The 14,093-nt window shown below is 39.9% G+C and overlaps 1 protein-coding gene and 1 long non-coding RNA gene across 6 annotated transcripts in view; one reads left to right on the top strand and one right to left on the bottom strand.

The window, feature by feature from the left end:
- Window positions 1–9,916, top strand: part of grin1a (glutamate receptor, ionotropic, N-methyl D-aspartate 1a) — a 66,583-nt gene extending 56,667 nt beyond the window's left edge. For all 5 annotated transcript variants that reach the window (XM_036140060.1, XM_036140065.1, XM_036140064.1 and 2 more), the window contains one exon: window positions 8,022–9,916. In XM_036140060.1, the coding sequence (XP_035995953.1) occupies window positions 8,022–8,195 (174 nt within the window). In that variant the 3' untranslated portion in view covers window positions 8,196–9,916. The remainder of the gene's footprint in view (window positions 1–8,021) is intronic.
- The window catches only part of LOC118563910, a 28,670-nt gene that overhangs the window by 13,787 nt on the left and 790 nt on the right, over window positions 1–14,093 (bottom strand). The window lies entirely within an intron of this gene.

Here is a 14,093-nt window from a genome sequence, read left to right as displayed (position 1 = left end):
AAAAAAGCTCACTATATACTATAACAAACCACTTTGCTGCAACTGCTGCTATATCAAATATTGCTAACATAATAAATCCTCCAGCAGCACCACCAGGAGTAAGTGGCTCAAGAGGTTTGTGTTGATCATTCGGGGGGAGGGGGGCATCCCAGTCCAGTTCTCCAAAGTGAGCAGTCCATCTATGCACATCCAACTTAGGGTCTTTGTCCCGGACAAAGACCCTAAGTTCAGCCAGTTCTGTAGAGCACTGTTCCAGATCACAGATGACATGGAAGGGCGGGTAGTAAGGGGCAGAGTGTCTTGTTTACATAACATCCAGGAGAGTTTGAGATACCAGCCTCCAAGGCCAGCATCGGGAGCCAAATTCAGATAGCAACAGATTGTTTTTTCTCAGTCTGACTGTGAAATTCTTCCATCTACCTTAAAGTCTTTATGGTATGTCTCAATGGCGAGTCCCAAACAGCCAAATGTGTGGTCTTTCCACTGTAAATTGAGCTTAGACCTTTCACAAGATGTATTCCATTCACAACTGAGTTCAGACCACAGATGGCATGCGATACTGTGCAAGGATCACATCCAGCTTGTGGTTTTGCTCGCAAAGCATTTGAGTCTGGGTGTTCACAGCTCGATTTAATCCTTTACACATTCCCGACAGCCTCACCATGGCCAGAAAAGCTGCTGAGATTTTACAAATTTGTTGATATACCAGGTAACTGCCAGCTCCAAAAAGCAGAAATCCTGTTTTCATAAATGCAATTATATATGCATCTTACACATCCTTAATGGACTAAATAGATGGATACACAATCCTCCACATCTCCCAGGAGTCCATCGTGTATCCGCCTTCATATGTCTCCTCGGGACAGCTGAGGTCTCCTTTGCCCTGTCTTCTTGTTGAGAAAATTTGATCAATTGCATTGAGCGACCAGCTGACCAAATCCATGGTTTGCAATTTGGATGATTTGCAGAAAAAGGCTCTGAGAGAGCAATCTTATAAAAACATTCACTAAATACTATCATGTGTCCTAAAGTCTGTTTTCTCGCTTGCCTCAATGGTCGGGGCTAACGTTAGCTTAACATTAGGTTAGCGTCAGCGCAGTTGTTTTATTTGTGTGTTTCAGAACTTTATTGACAAAAATATAGGTGATGAAGTAAACGAAGAACAATATACAGAGCGCTTTTACAAACAGCAGCCAGGGGTCCTTTACATCAAAGACAAAGGCTGAAATCGGATTCCAAGGTAAAAATGTTGAATGCCTTCCAGACAAAAAAGATTTGAAAAATTAGGATGACTGAACTAACCTCTAGCGCAGACTTCTCGCATTGATTTAAGATTTGGTGGCGCCCTGTGATTGCAGGAAGGTACTCCTGAAATGTCCTGTGCACTATAGCCTACTTTAGTTTAAGTTACGCAAAATAATATTATTGTTAACCTGCTAGGTTCGCCAATGGAAGGCTGCATTTATAACTGATGCAATGCTTTTTAAAGTGCATTTAAATTCCCATTAAACACATTTCTTGTGCATAAAGGATGAAAAACTATAATTAAACTTTATAATTTGCTTGCCAACATTGGTGGTAGCAAGCAAATGATAATGGACCGCTCAGGTGGGTTAAGCAGCGCTATTCTTTAGGCAGCACACTTCTTAATAATGGTAGCACTCCACAACCTTCGAATGGTACATTATCTGTACCATGAAACACATTTCTTGAGCACTATATAGTAGTATATAGTGAATGAGTGGCCAATTCACCCAAAGCATATGCTTGACACAATGAGAGTTTAAGGTTTCTTGCATCTCTTCACAGTTGAGCCCAAAATGTCTGCTCTTTGCCTTTGGGGAATTGAACAGAACAAGCTTGAAGGGACAAAGCATTGACCCTGATGGCAATGCTCCACCTCACTGATTCTTTATCTCTGAACATCTATGAAGAAAAAGAAAATAGACTGAAGCACAGCAAACTTATTACTCTAACATTGCATTTTGGTTGTTTATCAAGGTTAAAAAAAATCATATTAGCTACTTAAAGCTAAAAGGATTCTAAAAAGTGGTTAAAATATGTTGTTTGTTTTTATATATTTTTTCTGCTGCTGTGTAATGGCTGTTAATCAACTACAGCAAATGAGCTTTACTCTTCGTTGGCAGTTTCCTACAAGAGCTTGTTTTGTCTCAAGCAAAGAAGATTTGAATCTCTCTTTTTAATTTGTCTCTTTAAGGTTCAAGGTTTGAAAGTTGGTTCTGGAGCCCTGTTTAGGAAAAATGCCTATGAGTGAAAAATTAAACAGGCTATAGTTACATTTAAAAAAAAGCACTTCCAATATAAAGACCAACCATCCTCAGTCTTTGACCATTATTTTTGATTTTATATCAATGTTCTTCTTTTTTATATTAATGGATATCAATGGACTTGAGTGTCAGTGTCCCTCACCCACATGCCACACCGCTCCTCTCTTCCTCTGCAAGCATGCCAACTCCTTTACCTGTCGTAGCTGTAGTAACAGTAGAAGCAGTGTGTAGATTGTCCTATTGAGTAAGTAGCTGTATAAGCCTTACCTGTGCTTGTGATGTCAGCAAAGTGTCTTTATTGGTCCACTTGACCCCAGCGGGGTGCGCTCCTTTAAAAAAAAAGGCCCTCAAGGGAATAAAAGGTATAAAAAACTGAAATGGGGGCTGTAAGCTATATGATGATGCAACTTGAGGGTCAAGGGGATGAGGAACATCCACACTGACTTTTGCTGATTGAAAAAAAAAATCTGTACGGTGCAAAAGCTTTTGAATAAATAATTTCTTTATATTTTGCTTCTGGGGAGCCATATGTTCTTGTAACCTTTTAAAGTTGGTCGGATCAGTAGTTTCCCAGATTTTTTTTTTTTCTTTGGTTTTGGTTGCTGTGTCACTCATTTTGAAATTTCAGTGCCTGAGAACAATTTATTTATTTTTTTTTAATTAAGGTAATGCCTCTGACCAGAGAATGATTGGGGCATAAAAAAGTCTCCAAACACAAAGGATGAACCTTTGTTGCATGGACACATAACAGAAATACAGATAATATTTTAGGATTTTAGCTGCTTTGTTACCTCAGTGGCATAATTGTTCTATTTTTTTTTCACAGACATTCTAAAAAAAATACTAAATAGCTCGATTCAACAATGTGACCCAAAGAGCTATTAGATAAAAACTGCCATACAGCACAAGATCAACTAAAGAGTGGCACAACTCTTAGATCACGCGTTAGGTCTTCCCGGATTTTTATCTCCTATTTATTAAAGACATGACTTTCAGACACTGCACATCATCGGATACGGGAAATATAGATAGATTGATGGACGGACAGAAAAACGGATAGACAGATGGATAGAAAATGAATGGGTGGGTCGTTTAAACCCATCTATGTGTATATAAAAACCAGCATTAAAAGAGCTTTAGAAATTCAAAGCTTAAAAATGTATATATTCCCGCTGACTACACAGCTAGGAATAAAGCTTAAATATAGAAATAAATACCTAAATTTATCCGGATAAGAAATGGTTCAGTTAATCAAATTCCAATAGTTTGCCACCTTCATGGTGGGGTGGTGATTTGCTGCTGCCAAATGGCTGTCAAATTTAGAAAAAAAACAAATGCCTGAAGTACTATTGATCAAGACAATCAACGCTAGCAACTCTGTCTCCTCTGAAGCAAAATATGAGTTTCTGATGTTTGCACAGTACTGTTAAACACTCAGTCTGGATGTTGCTCTTTCTGTTAGCATGTTAGCTGCATTATAAGATCAGTCGCTCAAATGTATTGGCTTTATTAGCTCAAGGTTAAGCAACTTAATCAGCTTGAATAAGAAAAAGTTAAGTAAACATGAGACGGGTACACCTTCCCTCACTCACTCAATTAGTTTTGCTCTTAACCTGCAAATCCAAATGATTTTTATGCACAATGACCGTGTTCCATTGGGATTATGGTTGAGTTTCTTTTTGGCGAAAAGGTTTTTACACACTTACTGTGCTCCAAAATTGAGACAAAATTCCACGAAAACCTGTTTTCTATACCTCCACGGATAATAAATGATGATGGGATCTTGTTTCCCCTCTCAGCTTTGTATAATGCCGTAACACGAGAGCAGTAAAGGAAGGACCAGACGTAAGAGTCTGACGCAACAGCACTTTGAAATCTGTCAATAATTAATCTGCTCCTCCTAAACTGCTTAAATTAAAAGCTGTCTTTTTTGGAGCAATGCAAATAGCTAGAGAGATAAACGACAAGTTTGTTCTGTAGGAGGAAATGATCTCCCACTCGTGCACCTGGGACTAAAAGATAAATGATGCATTAAACCTGCTGTTGTCCAGCCTCTCGTCTGCTCCTGACTGACCCATCTCAGGCACAATTAGACAGCTACGAAGAAAATTGTGTTATTACGTTGCCTTTAAAAAGTATTAATGTCCCTTGAACCTTTGACACATTCTGTCATATTATAACCGCAAGTTCTAGTGTGTTGCATTTGAACTTTATGAGGTATACCAACACAAAGCAATGCATAATGGCTGTTTGGAAGGGAAATTATACATTATTTTAGAGATTTTTTACAAATAAAATATGGAAAACTGTGGCGTGTTTATGCAAATAGCCCCCCAATAGACCCCCTTACTCTGATATCCCCTAAATACAATCAAACCAATTGCCTTTCTTTCCAATAAAATGTAATAAAAAACACTCAAGCTTTGCTAGAACTTTGCGTGTCTGTAAAACTCTATTTTCAAGTCTTACCAAGGATTACCAATTGGATGTAACGCTAGACTTTAACTAGGCCATTGTAAGACATGAATATGCGTTTACCTAAACGAGGGGTTTCCAAACTCCATCCTTGGGGCCATATGGACTATTTTTTTGGCCCTCACCTGCAATTCAAGAATTATGCAGTTTGGCCCTCTAGAACATGTGGCTGATGCAGATGGAGATCTTTTATTTTTAATAACGGCAAAATTATTACAGATAAATTAACAACTTCTTACAATGGAATATTTTGCTACAACTCAAAGTATTTGTTTTTTAATAGCCACAATTTTTAGTTTTCTTTATTTCATAATAAATAAGTTCTCATCTATCCAATTATTTTATTCAAATGCAGACTTTGGTGCACGCATACCTGCTTTGAAGTCATTTATAAACATTGGCTAAATACAGCTAGCATTTTCAAAGAAAGAGAGACCCAAAACCTGTTCAGATTTGTGAGAATAGTTTTTGTTTTTCTTCAGCCGAGACAAAAACAATTTGCAAACTTCATGCGGTAAATACGGTAAACGTGTTAAACCCTTTTAAAGTTTTAGATTTACTATGCGTCACGCATCCCTGTCCTCTCTAAAAAGTCTTACTTCTTCATTTAATTAAGTTATTTGATACTCATATTTCATGCAACGGGTTAAAAAAGTAAAAAAGTATCCCAATATATATTGTTTTGTGAATTTAGTTTTCTTCACTATCTTTGTTCAGCCCTCCAGTATTTTTAAGTTGACAATATTGGCCCATGTGACAAAAGCTTGGACCCCACTGGTCTGTACCATTACACTGTAGCTCTGGTTGTATGGTTGTGGCTTTTATCCTGCTGGAAGGTGACTCCACCCTAGTTCCAACACCTCTGTAGCCTCTAACCAGTTTTCTTAAAGGATTTCCCTGAATTTTTCCATCTTACCATTGAGTCTCATAAGCTTCCAAGTCCCTGCTGAAGAAAAGGCATCCCAATGTCACCACCGTTCAACACCATAAAGATAATGTTTTCAGGGTAATCGCTACTCTTAAGGTGTTTTTTTTGTCTTGCCAAATATGTTGCAGTTTGGACAAAACACACAAAAAACAGATTTTATGAAAAAACAAATCCTAATTTGTCTTTGAAGTAGGCGTGTCGCTTTCGATGTGCTCACATTGTGAAAAGTTTGTATATACTGATTTTAGTAGGGTGCAGTTTGGTGTTCCGCTGTTTGATGACCAGAAACATAAATTTTTCTAAGATGCAATGGTCTCGTTTTATTTATTAATTACTCTTTTATAAATAGGGAGAAACTGACTATTTGGGAATTAAAGTCTAATGCTCTGAGTGGCCCATTTTGTCAAATAATTATTAGCCAAATTAATCAGTAATGTCTTAGGTTTCACTCTTAGTTTCAACCATCCCACATGAAAAAATAAAAAATCTGAATAGCATTGTTGTAGATAAAGAAATGCTATTAATAGGTCATGGCTGCAACATTCAAATTCCATTTCTTCTGCACTGGGGCACTTTCACTGTATACACAATATTTTTCAACATGTCCATGGCATCCTTGCTTAACTGGAGATCACATTGTGGACAGTGTCAAAATATTGTTTACTTTGTCATTATGTTTTTCGAATGATATGCCAGTGAAATGAAATGCTTTGACAGGCCATTAGTTATGCTTATGGAGTAAACAGATACATTTTCCCCCGTTTAACCAGCTCCATTTTCAGGCTCAAAAAGCCCCTAGTAAGCAGGTTAAATGTTCATTTTCAAAACCGAACAACTAGAAAAAGACTGAACAGTTATGAGTTGTTTGACCACAAACTAAATTGCCTTGCTGGGCTTAACTGCAGAATTGTTCTGTATATATGGGAGGTTTCTGCACCTGCACCATCAGTTTCAGACTTGCTGTTGAGGAGGGAACAGCATGCGCATGTTCATTAGCAACATTAGAGCCTGGTGAACAATAGACTTGATTTCAGTGTTAAAGCTATGTAGACCCAAAGGCCAACATTACTCAATAATTCGGCTATCCATAGCCGGGATTTGGACCAATATATGTTTTCTAGGTTTAGAACAAGTCGTTGTCTGGTCCAAAAGAGATATAAGCTTATACCACAGATCCACAAAAGAAAGATCTGTAAACAATGCAAAACTGCCAGAAAGTATAAACTGAAAGACAAAGACACCTTCATCTGATTTAATATAATAAGCTGAATTTTCCAATTTGGATTTCAGATGTTGCAGTAATTATATCAATCTGAAAATTGTCCCTTGTGCAGTAAAGATCACAACTTCCAACCAGAACTACTACAGCTACACCTAGCTCGTCTTGTCACTGGGTCTCTAACACAGAGACGATGTAGGCCTGGCAGATTGTCTCCAAGGCTCACGAGGAACCACATTCAAGTGTAGCGTGAATCATTTGTTATGTATCCATAAGAGTAAAGCATGAATATTATATATGAATAGTTCTGGTACTTTTCATACATGTTTTACACATTAAACAGTATCGTGATGAATACCTGAGACAGTAAAGCCCTGAATTAGTTTGACCCTTGACGCGTTTTGTTTTATTTTTTTTACGCTAGTTGACATCGGCTAAGACAGGTCTACATTTAGACCTCTAATGAACATCTAGAACTGACAGAAACTGAACTGAATATCTATTTATCTGCAACATATACAAATAATTTAGAAATTGTTTAGACGTATAATCAACTACAAAACTGCTCACTTGGAGAATCCTGAACAGAAGGTGTACCTGTGTTTGCCACTCTTCCATAAAGGCCATATTTGACAAAATGTTGTCCTGCTTTAAGATTCTCCCACCTGAGCAGGGGGTCCCTGTAGCTCCTCCTCAGTCAACATGCTTAATGTTCTCTTAGTCAGGCCTGTCAGTTTAGGTTGCTAGTCATGTCTTGGTAGGATTGTGGCTGTGCCACAGCGATTGCTTGCTTGATTGATTAATTGCACAATGGTCTTATGGAGGTGGAATACAAATCCCCACAGTTTTCCAATTTTATTTATAAAAAATATTTAAAAAGATAGCTTTCCTTCAGCTTAAAAATGATGCCCTACTTTGTGTTGGTCTACCACGTGAAATTCAAGCAAGCCCGTGTAATTCTACCTGAGAGGGGTTAGAGTTTCCTCCTGCTACAGTATTATAAGCAATAAGGTAAAACAAAATGCTAAAACGTTCCCTTTTCTTAATAAATAACTCCTTTTTATGTGTTTCTTGTCATCATTTGCTTCCATCTTTTTCTTCACCTTTACAGCAATTCCCACCAACTGATGCCACGGGCCAGCTCAACTTGTCTGATCCCATCTGTCAGCACCGTGGTGTAAAAATAAAAAGAGAGAGAGAGAGAGAGGGAGAGAGAAAGAAAAGAGCGACCCTGAGGTCCGTTCACGTAGGAGAGAGGTTATCAGAAGGATGTTGGAGGAGATGAATCAAAAGGAGAAGACTCCACGTTTCCCTTCACAGCTGAAGCTGCGGAGCTCTGAATGAAAACCTCTGATGAAGAAGAGGCTGATGACACTGAACTTTGCACCTTTTTAAGAAAAACAAAAAAAGAAACAATAAAAACAGGATCATCTACCTGGTCTTAGATGTTTTTAGGATGGCTAAGCATGCACAGAAAATCCCATCTTTCCCACATATACAATCTTTTCCTTCTGTATTTTATTAGCTTTGACTTACTTAGCCTTGTTTTGTCCTTTTACTCGCATAAACTTAATGCTTGATGTTTCATTTTATTACTTTCCTGAGCAGCTGCATAGCTTTTAGGTGACCAGGTATAGTTTGGTTCATTTTAGGGATAAAAAAATATATATATCTGTTTTTGGTGCAAATACTTCACAGGATGTTTTCTCTTCCAATTAAGGCTAAAATAGAGCAGAAGAATCCAGTGTTTCCTAACAACTTATAGTGCAATACAAAAAGTGCTAGAGATGAATTATTTTTAAAAGGAATTATATATGAGTTTTTATCGACACTTTAAATGTTTTTAGTCATTTTATTGGGAACAATGGCACTTAAAACAAGCATATGGCTTCTCATGTCTTCTGGTGAAAATGAAAGCATGTGTGTGCTTGTATATGAAAATGTAAAAGCTTTATGTATTTGAATGATGACAATGATTAATGCAATTTTTAGGAAAATTCTTTAAATGCTAAAGTTCTTAATTTTGCACTCATTTGCCCAAGGCACTTATTTAAATGTTAGCAAAAGCTTCAAGTACTTAGGTCTACTTTGATTTGAAATTAAATATTCATATATATATATATATATAAATATATATATAGAGGAGACAATATACAAACAATCAATTAAAAATTTGATTGGTGTTTTTATGCTTGGACGCCCTTCCTCTTCCTCTCTCCTGCGGCTGCGGTCTTTCTCATTTCCAGCTTCAAAAGGGGTTGCATCAAAGGGCCACGTTTTTCACCCAACCAGCACTCTGCCTTTCGTGCAAAACCAAAACTTTTGTACGAAGAGACTAGAGTGATTTGAATCCTCTGTGTATGTCTTGGTTAGTTGCAAAAACAGGCCATTTCCCATATTCTGGAGATGAGAAACATCTACATGCTGTCTACAAGCCCTCTTTAGTGTCTGGCACTGCTTTGCACTTTATGCTGAGGGGTCTCCGTAATTAGGTTTTTCTAAAAAACAAGCTGAATTACCAAGGAACTACAGCGAAACCCCAAATGTCTCATCAAGAAATGCTAACTTTGTACCCCAGAAGTCCTTTTACTTTACTTTATAGTAGAGCCAAGCTGCTTACTTATGTCTCATTTAAGCCCCTGCATGCTTCGGTATTAATAACATAACATAGTGTTTTTGTTTGTTTCTGGGTATGTGGTATTGACGAGTACAGTTCGCTGAGCTGTCTGAAGAAGCACTTAAATTGAATGAAATGTACATAGGTGAGGAGGTCAAACTGCACTTGTGCTGCGACTGCAGCAGAGAATGTCTGATACAACAGTTGTAAACTCACAGGAGTTTTGTAACACGGGCATGCACTGACTCACAATCACGTACAAACATGCACAAGAAGCCCTGACAGCAAGATTCGCTTGTTTTTTTTCCTACATTTTTCAGTGAAGATCTTGCTTAAACCATCATGTTTTTATTGCTGTAAATAAAGTATGCTGACATTACCAAGTCTAACCAGTTTTTTGGTTGTATTACTTTAGAACAACTGACGCAGTAATGTGTACATATAGAAATTACAGAGAAATGCAGTAAAAAAACAATTGAGTTAGGCCTTTTAAAGAATTCTGCCTCTTTTTTTGGGGGGGGGGGATTTGTCCTTTTAATTGTGTTTAAGTTGCTAGTGCACTATGTTTAAATGAATTACCTGTTGCAGAAGTGTGGTGATGTTATATTTGGAGCACCAATTTCAATTAGAAATGCTTAACACCATGTTGCTCATGGAAAAGGTTATGATAGTAAACGAGTTAGAGTTCATAAAGTGAAATGGATACACTAATTTTTATAAAAACGTATACTTTGTTACATTGTTTTATCTTTTGAGAGATGCCCGTTCAAATTTCCAATCAGCAGCAAAATTTCTGGTTGAATGAAAATAATTTTAAATAACTTGTCTAGGGTATGAATAATTTAGAGCTTATATGCATGCATCACTGAAACTAAATTTACACAAATGCTAAGCAAATATTGTATAAGTGAGCCGATATTGATTGTTATTTAATAATCTGATATGTTGTGCAGACACTCTGTCTGCACTAATGAAGATTCACTCATCTTTGTGAATGCTTAAAGTGTCTGATTTTGATCTGTTATTTGAATAATTTAACAAATGACTATTTGACCTCTTGGGGTCACTCATAGATTGAGAAAGCTCACATGAGGCTATGAGTACTTAGAAGGAAAATATAAAGGAATAACCGAACGGTCATGTTTTCTGATAGTGGGAGAAGGCCCGTACCCAGGCTAGAATTCAAAATATGTCTCAGTTGAAATCCAGCTGGTCTTTGAGGGATCAGAGACCCGCCAGCTGTGAGGGGTCTCTGACGATGTTACAGGCACAGGACACGCAGCGCTGGGATGAAATGTCCTTAATGGAGGGAAGAGGAGCCCTGATGATCCTCTCTGCTGTCCTCACCACTCTCCTCATGTTCCTCCAGTCGGAAGCGCTGCAGCCTCAACACCACACAGAGAGACAGCTGGTCAGAATGCTCTCTATGGTGCTTCTGTAGAAGGTCGTGAGGATGGGTGGGGGCAGGTGGGCTCTCCTCATCCTCTGCAGGAAGTACAAGCGCTTCTGTGCCCGCTTGACCAGTGACTTGGTGTTCACAGACCAGGTGAGGTTGTCCGTGATGTGCACCCCCAGGAACTTGGTGCTGCTGACCACCTCCACCGCTGAGTTGTTGATGAGCAGTGGAGCATGGTGCGGCTGGTTCTTCCTGAAGTCGACGATGATCTCCTTCGTCTTCTCCACATTCAGGATCAGGCTGTTGTCTCTGCACCAGCACACCAGCTGCTCCACCTCCTCTCTGTAGTTCTGGTCGTTGTCGTCTCTGATCAGGCCCACCACCGTTGTGTCGTCTGCAAACTTCAAGATGTGATTGGTGGTGAACCTGGGGACGCAGTCGTGTGTCATCAGGGTGAACAGCAGGGGGCTCAGGACGCAGCCCTGAGGGGAGCCTGTGCTGAGGGTGATGACATCAGAGGTGTTCTGTCCGACCCGGACTGACTGAGGTCTGTTGGTGAGGAAGTCTAGCAGCCAGTTTCGAAAGTGTGTGCTAAAGCCCAGATGTTCTAGTTTTCCCACCAGATACTGTGGGATGATGGTGTTAAACGCTGAACTGAAGTCCAGGAACAGCATCCGCACATGGGTGTTCTTCTCCTCCAGGTGTGCCAGGCTCAGGTGAAGAGGAGATGGCGTCCTCAGTGGAGCGGTTCCTCCGGTAGGCAAACTGGAACGGGTCGAGTGTTGCAGGGAGTCTAGAGACGATGTGTTCCTTTACCAGCCTTTCAAAGCACTTCATCATGATGGTGGAAGCAGACTTAAAGCATGCTGGCAGTGTCGCTTGGTCCAGTGAGGTGTTAAAGATGTCTGTGAGGACACCAGCCAGCTGACCTGCATATTCCCTGAACACCTGCCCAGGTATGTTGTCAGGACCTGGGGCCTTCCGCGGGTTGACTCTCCTCAAAGTCTTCCACACGTCAGCAGTGTCAAGGCGGAGGACCTCCTCTTCCTGATGGGGGACAGCTTTCACTGCTGGAGTGCTGTTTAGTGCCTCAAACCTCCCAAATAAGTTATTTAGTCCGTTAAGGAAGTCAGCATCAACTTCACCCACAAGGGGGGAGGGCGCGTTGTATTCAGTGATCGCCCGTATGCCTTGCAACATGCTCCTGGTGTTGCTGGCATTGTGGAAAAGATCCATGGATTTTCTGACTGTGGTTCCGCTTCGCTAACCTGATGGCTCTCGCTGTCCTCAGTGCCTTCTTGTCACCAGACTTGGAGGCTGAGTTCTATGCTTTTAGCGTTTGTCAAACCTCCTCTGTCATCCAAGGTCGTTGGTTGGCCCGGGTGATGATGTTGTTAGTGGTGCTGACGTCCTCAATGCATTTGTTATGTAGGCTGACACAGTCATGGCATACTCATCAATGTTTATCTTGTTGTCATATGTTGCTGCAGCTTTGAACATGTCCCAGTCTGATCACTCAAACCAGTCCTGGAGTGCCTCCATGGTCCCCTCAGACCACACCCTCCGCTGCCTTACTGTAGGCTTACCTCTGATCAGCAGGGGCCTGTATGCGGGAATTAGCATTACAGAAAGGTGGTCTGAATGTGTTATGTGTTTTTATCAACTAATTTATCACCTCTGTTTTGTGGTTTCATTCATAATTTTTGTTGCTTTTACCAGTTCTCGGCCAAACAATATATGGTGTCTGAGGCTCAGAGCAACTAAACACGTGGAGGATTAATCGGACTGCACTAGCAGCTCCTGCTGAAGAGCAGGAACTGAATAGTTAGTCAACGTAGCCTTTTTGGTTTTGCCAAATATTTATACTGTATATGGTCTGATTAGCCATTATACCGGTCATTGATTTGCATCTGACTTAGAATGTGCCTAGGAGGATGGGCCTCATGTCCTTTAAAACAGCAGTGCTCCGACATCAGGTTGCTCAAATGCGAGTCACCAGGATTGAGAGAGACTCTTTGATAGGTGTTGAAACGTTTTTAGAAACTGAACGAAAGTCCGGTTGCCTCTGATTTAAGGCTGTTTGCTGTTGTGATGACGCGGATAGCTGAGAATGTTGCACAGGCATCATTCTGTGTGTTTCTTTGATGCTTTGTTTGGGTTAATGTTCAAGATGGAACCATTCCACATCGCCCCTTTGAAGTAACTTCTGGCAAGTTTCTAGAACAAGTTACGTTCTCCCCCCTAGGATTTTCCTCTGGAAGAACCCAAAACCAAGTAGGCATAAAATGCTGCTGAAGATACCAATCCTAATTACAAAAAATATAGGTGTAAAATATCCGCCTGATGGTTTTTATCCGTTCTGAAAGCAGAATAAAACAGAAGCCAAAGTTCAAACACACCCCTGGTGTTCCTTACCCTTTCATGGGACAGCACACCTCTGTGTGCTTTTAACTAACAATGCATGCTGAGATAAAAGCCCAATAAAACCCCTGAAGCTCGGTGGACCCACTGCAGAAAATCTCTCTTTCAGTGAAGGGAGGTGCGACAGGTGTGCATGACAAGACAGCGCTGTGATTTCCAAACACTTAGGCAGGATTAATGACTAACGTGCAAAACCTGCTTCAACAGACTGTGTCGTTGTCCTCCTCTACCTCTAAAAACGTATGACAACAATGCGAGGCTTTGGTTGTCTGCAAAACGTAAACCACTGGGATTATTTCATCAGAGCTGATTTTACGTTATATCATCTGTTTCAAAACTTTTTTTTTCAGAACAGAAAAACAGATGCAGATCTGTCAGGAGCTTGTTTGGTCTCCCTGCAAGTTTTTCCACATTTATAGAAAGAAATGTTTGTTCCATGCAGCTCGCTCAGTGAAAATGCTGCTGTGAACATCTTTTATTAAGTTTTGCAAATAGTTTTCAATTCTGGACATTGATCAGGTTATTTCTAACACATGAATTTGATTTTATCTAAATCACGCATTGCAGCTCTGGCTGTATGTTTAGGGTTGTTGTCCTGCTGGAAGATGAACCTCCACTACTGCCTCAAGTCTGTTGCATCCTTTAGGTTTTCTTCCAGGGTTGCCTTGTAATTAGTTCCTGCCATCTTCCTATCATTAGGCCCTGCCTAGGAAATGCATCCTGATAGCATGAAGCTGCCATCACAAGCT

The sequence above is a fragment of the Fundulus heteroclitus genome, chromosome 8 (assembly GCF_011125445.2).
Source record: "Fundulus heteroclitus isolate FHET01 chromosome 8, MU-UCD_Fhet_4.1, whole genome shotgun sequence".
NCBI classification, from domain to species: domain Eukaryota; kingdom Metazoa; phylum Chordata; class Actinopteri; order Cyprinodontiformes; family Fundulidae; genus Fundulus; species Fundulus heteroclitus.
Note: the sequence above shows the minus strand (reverse complement) of the source record. Positions and strands in the feature narration are given on the sequence as shown.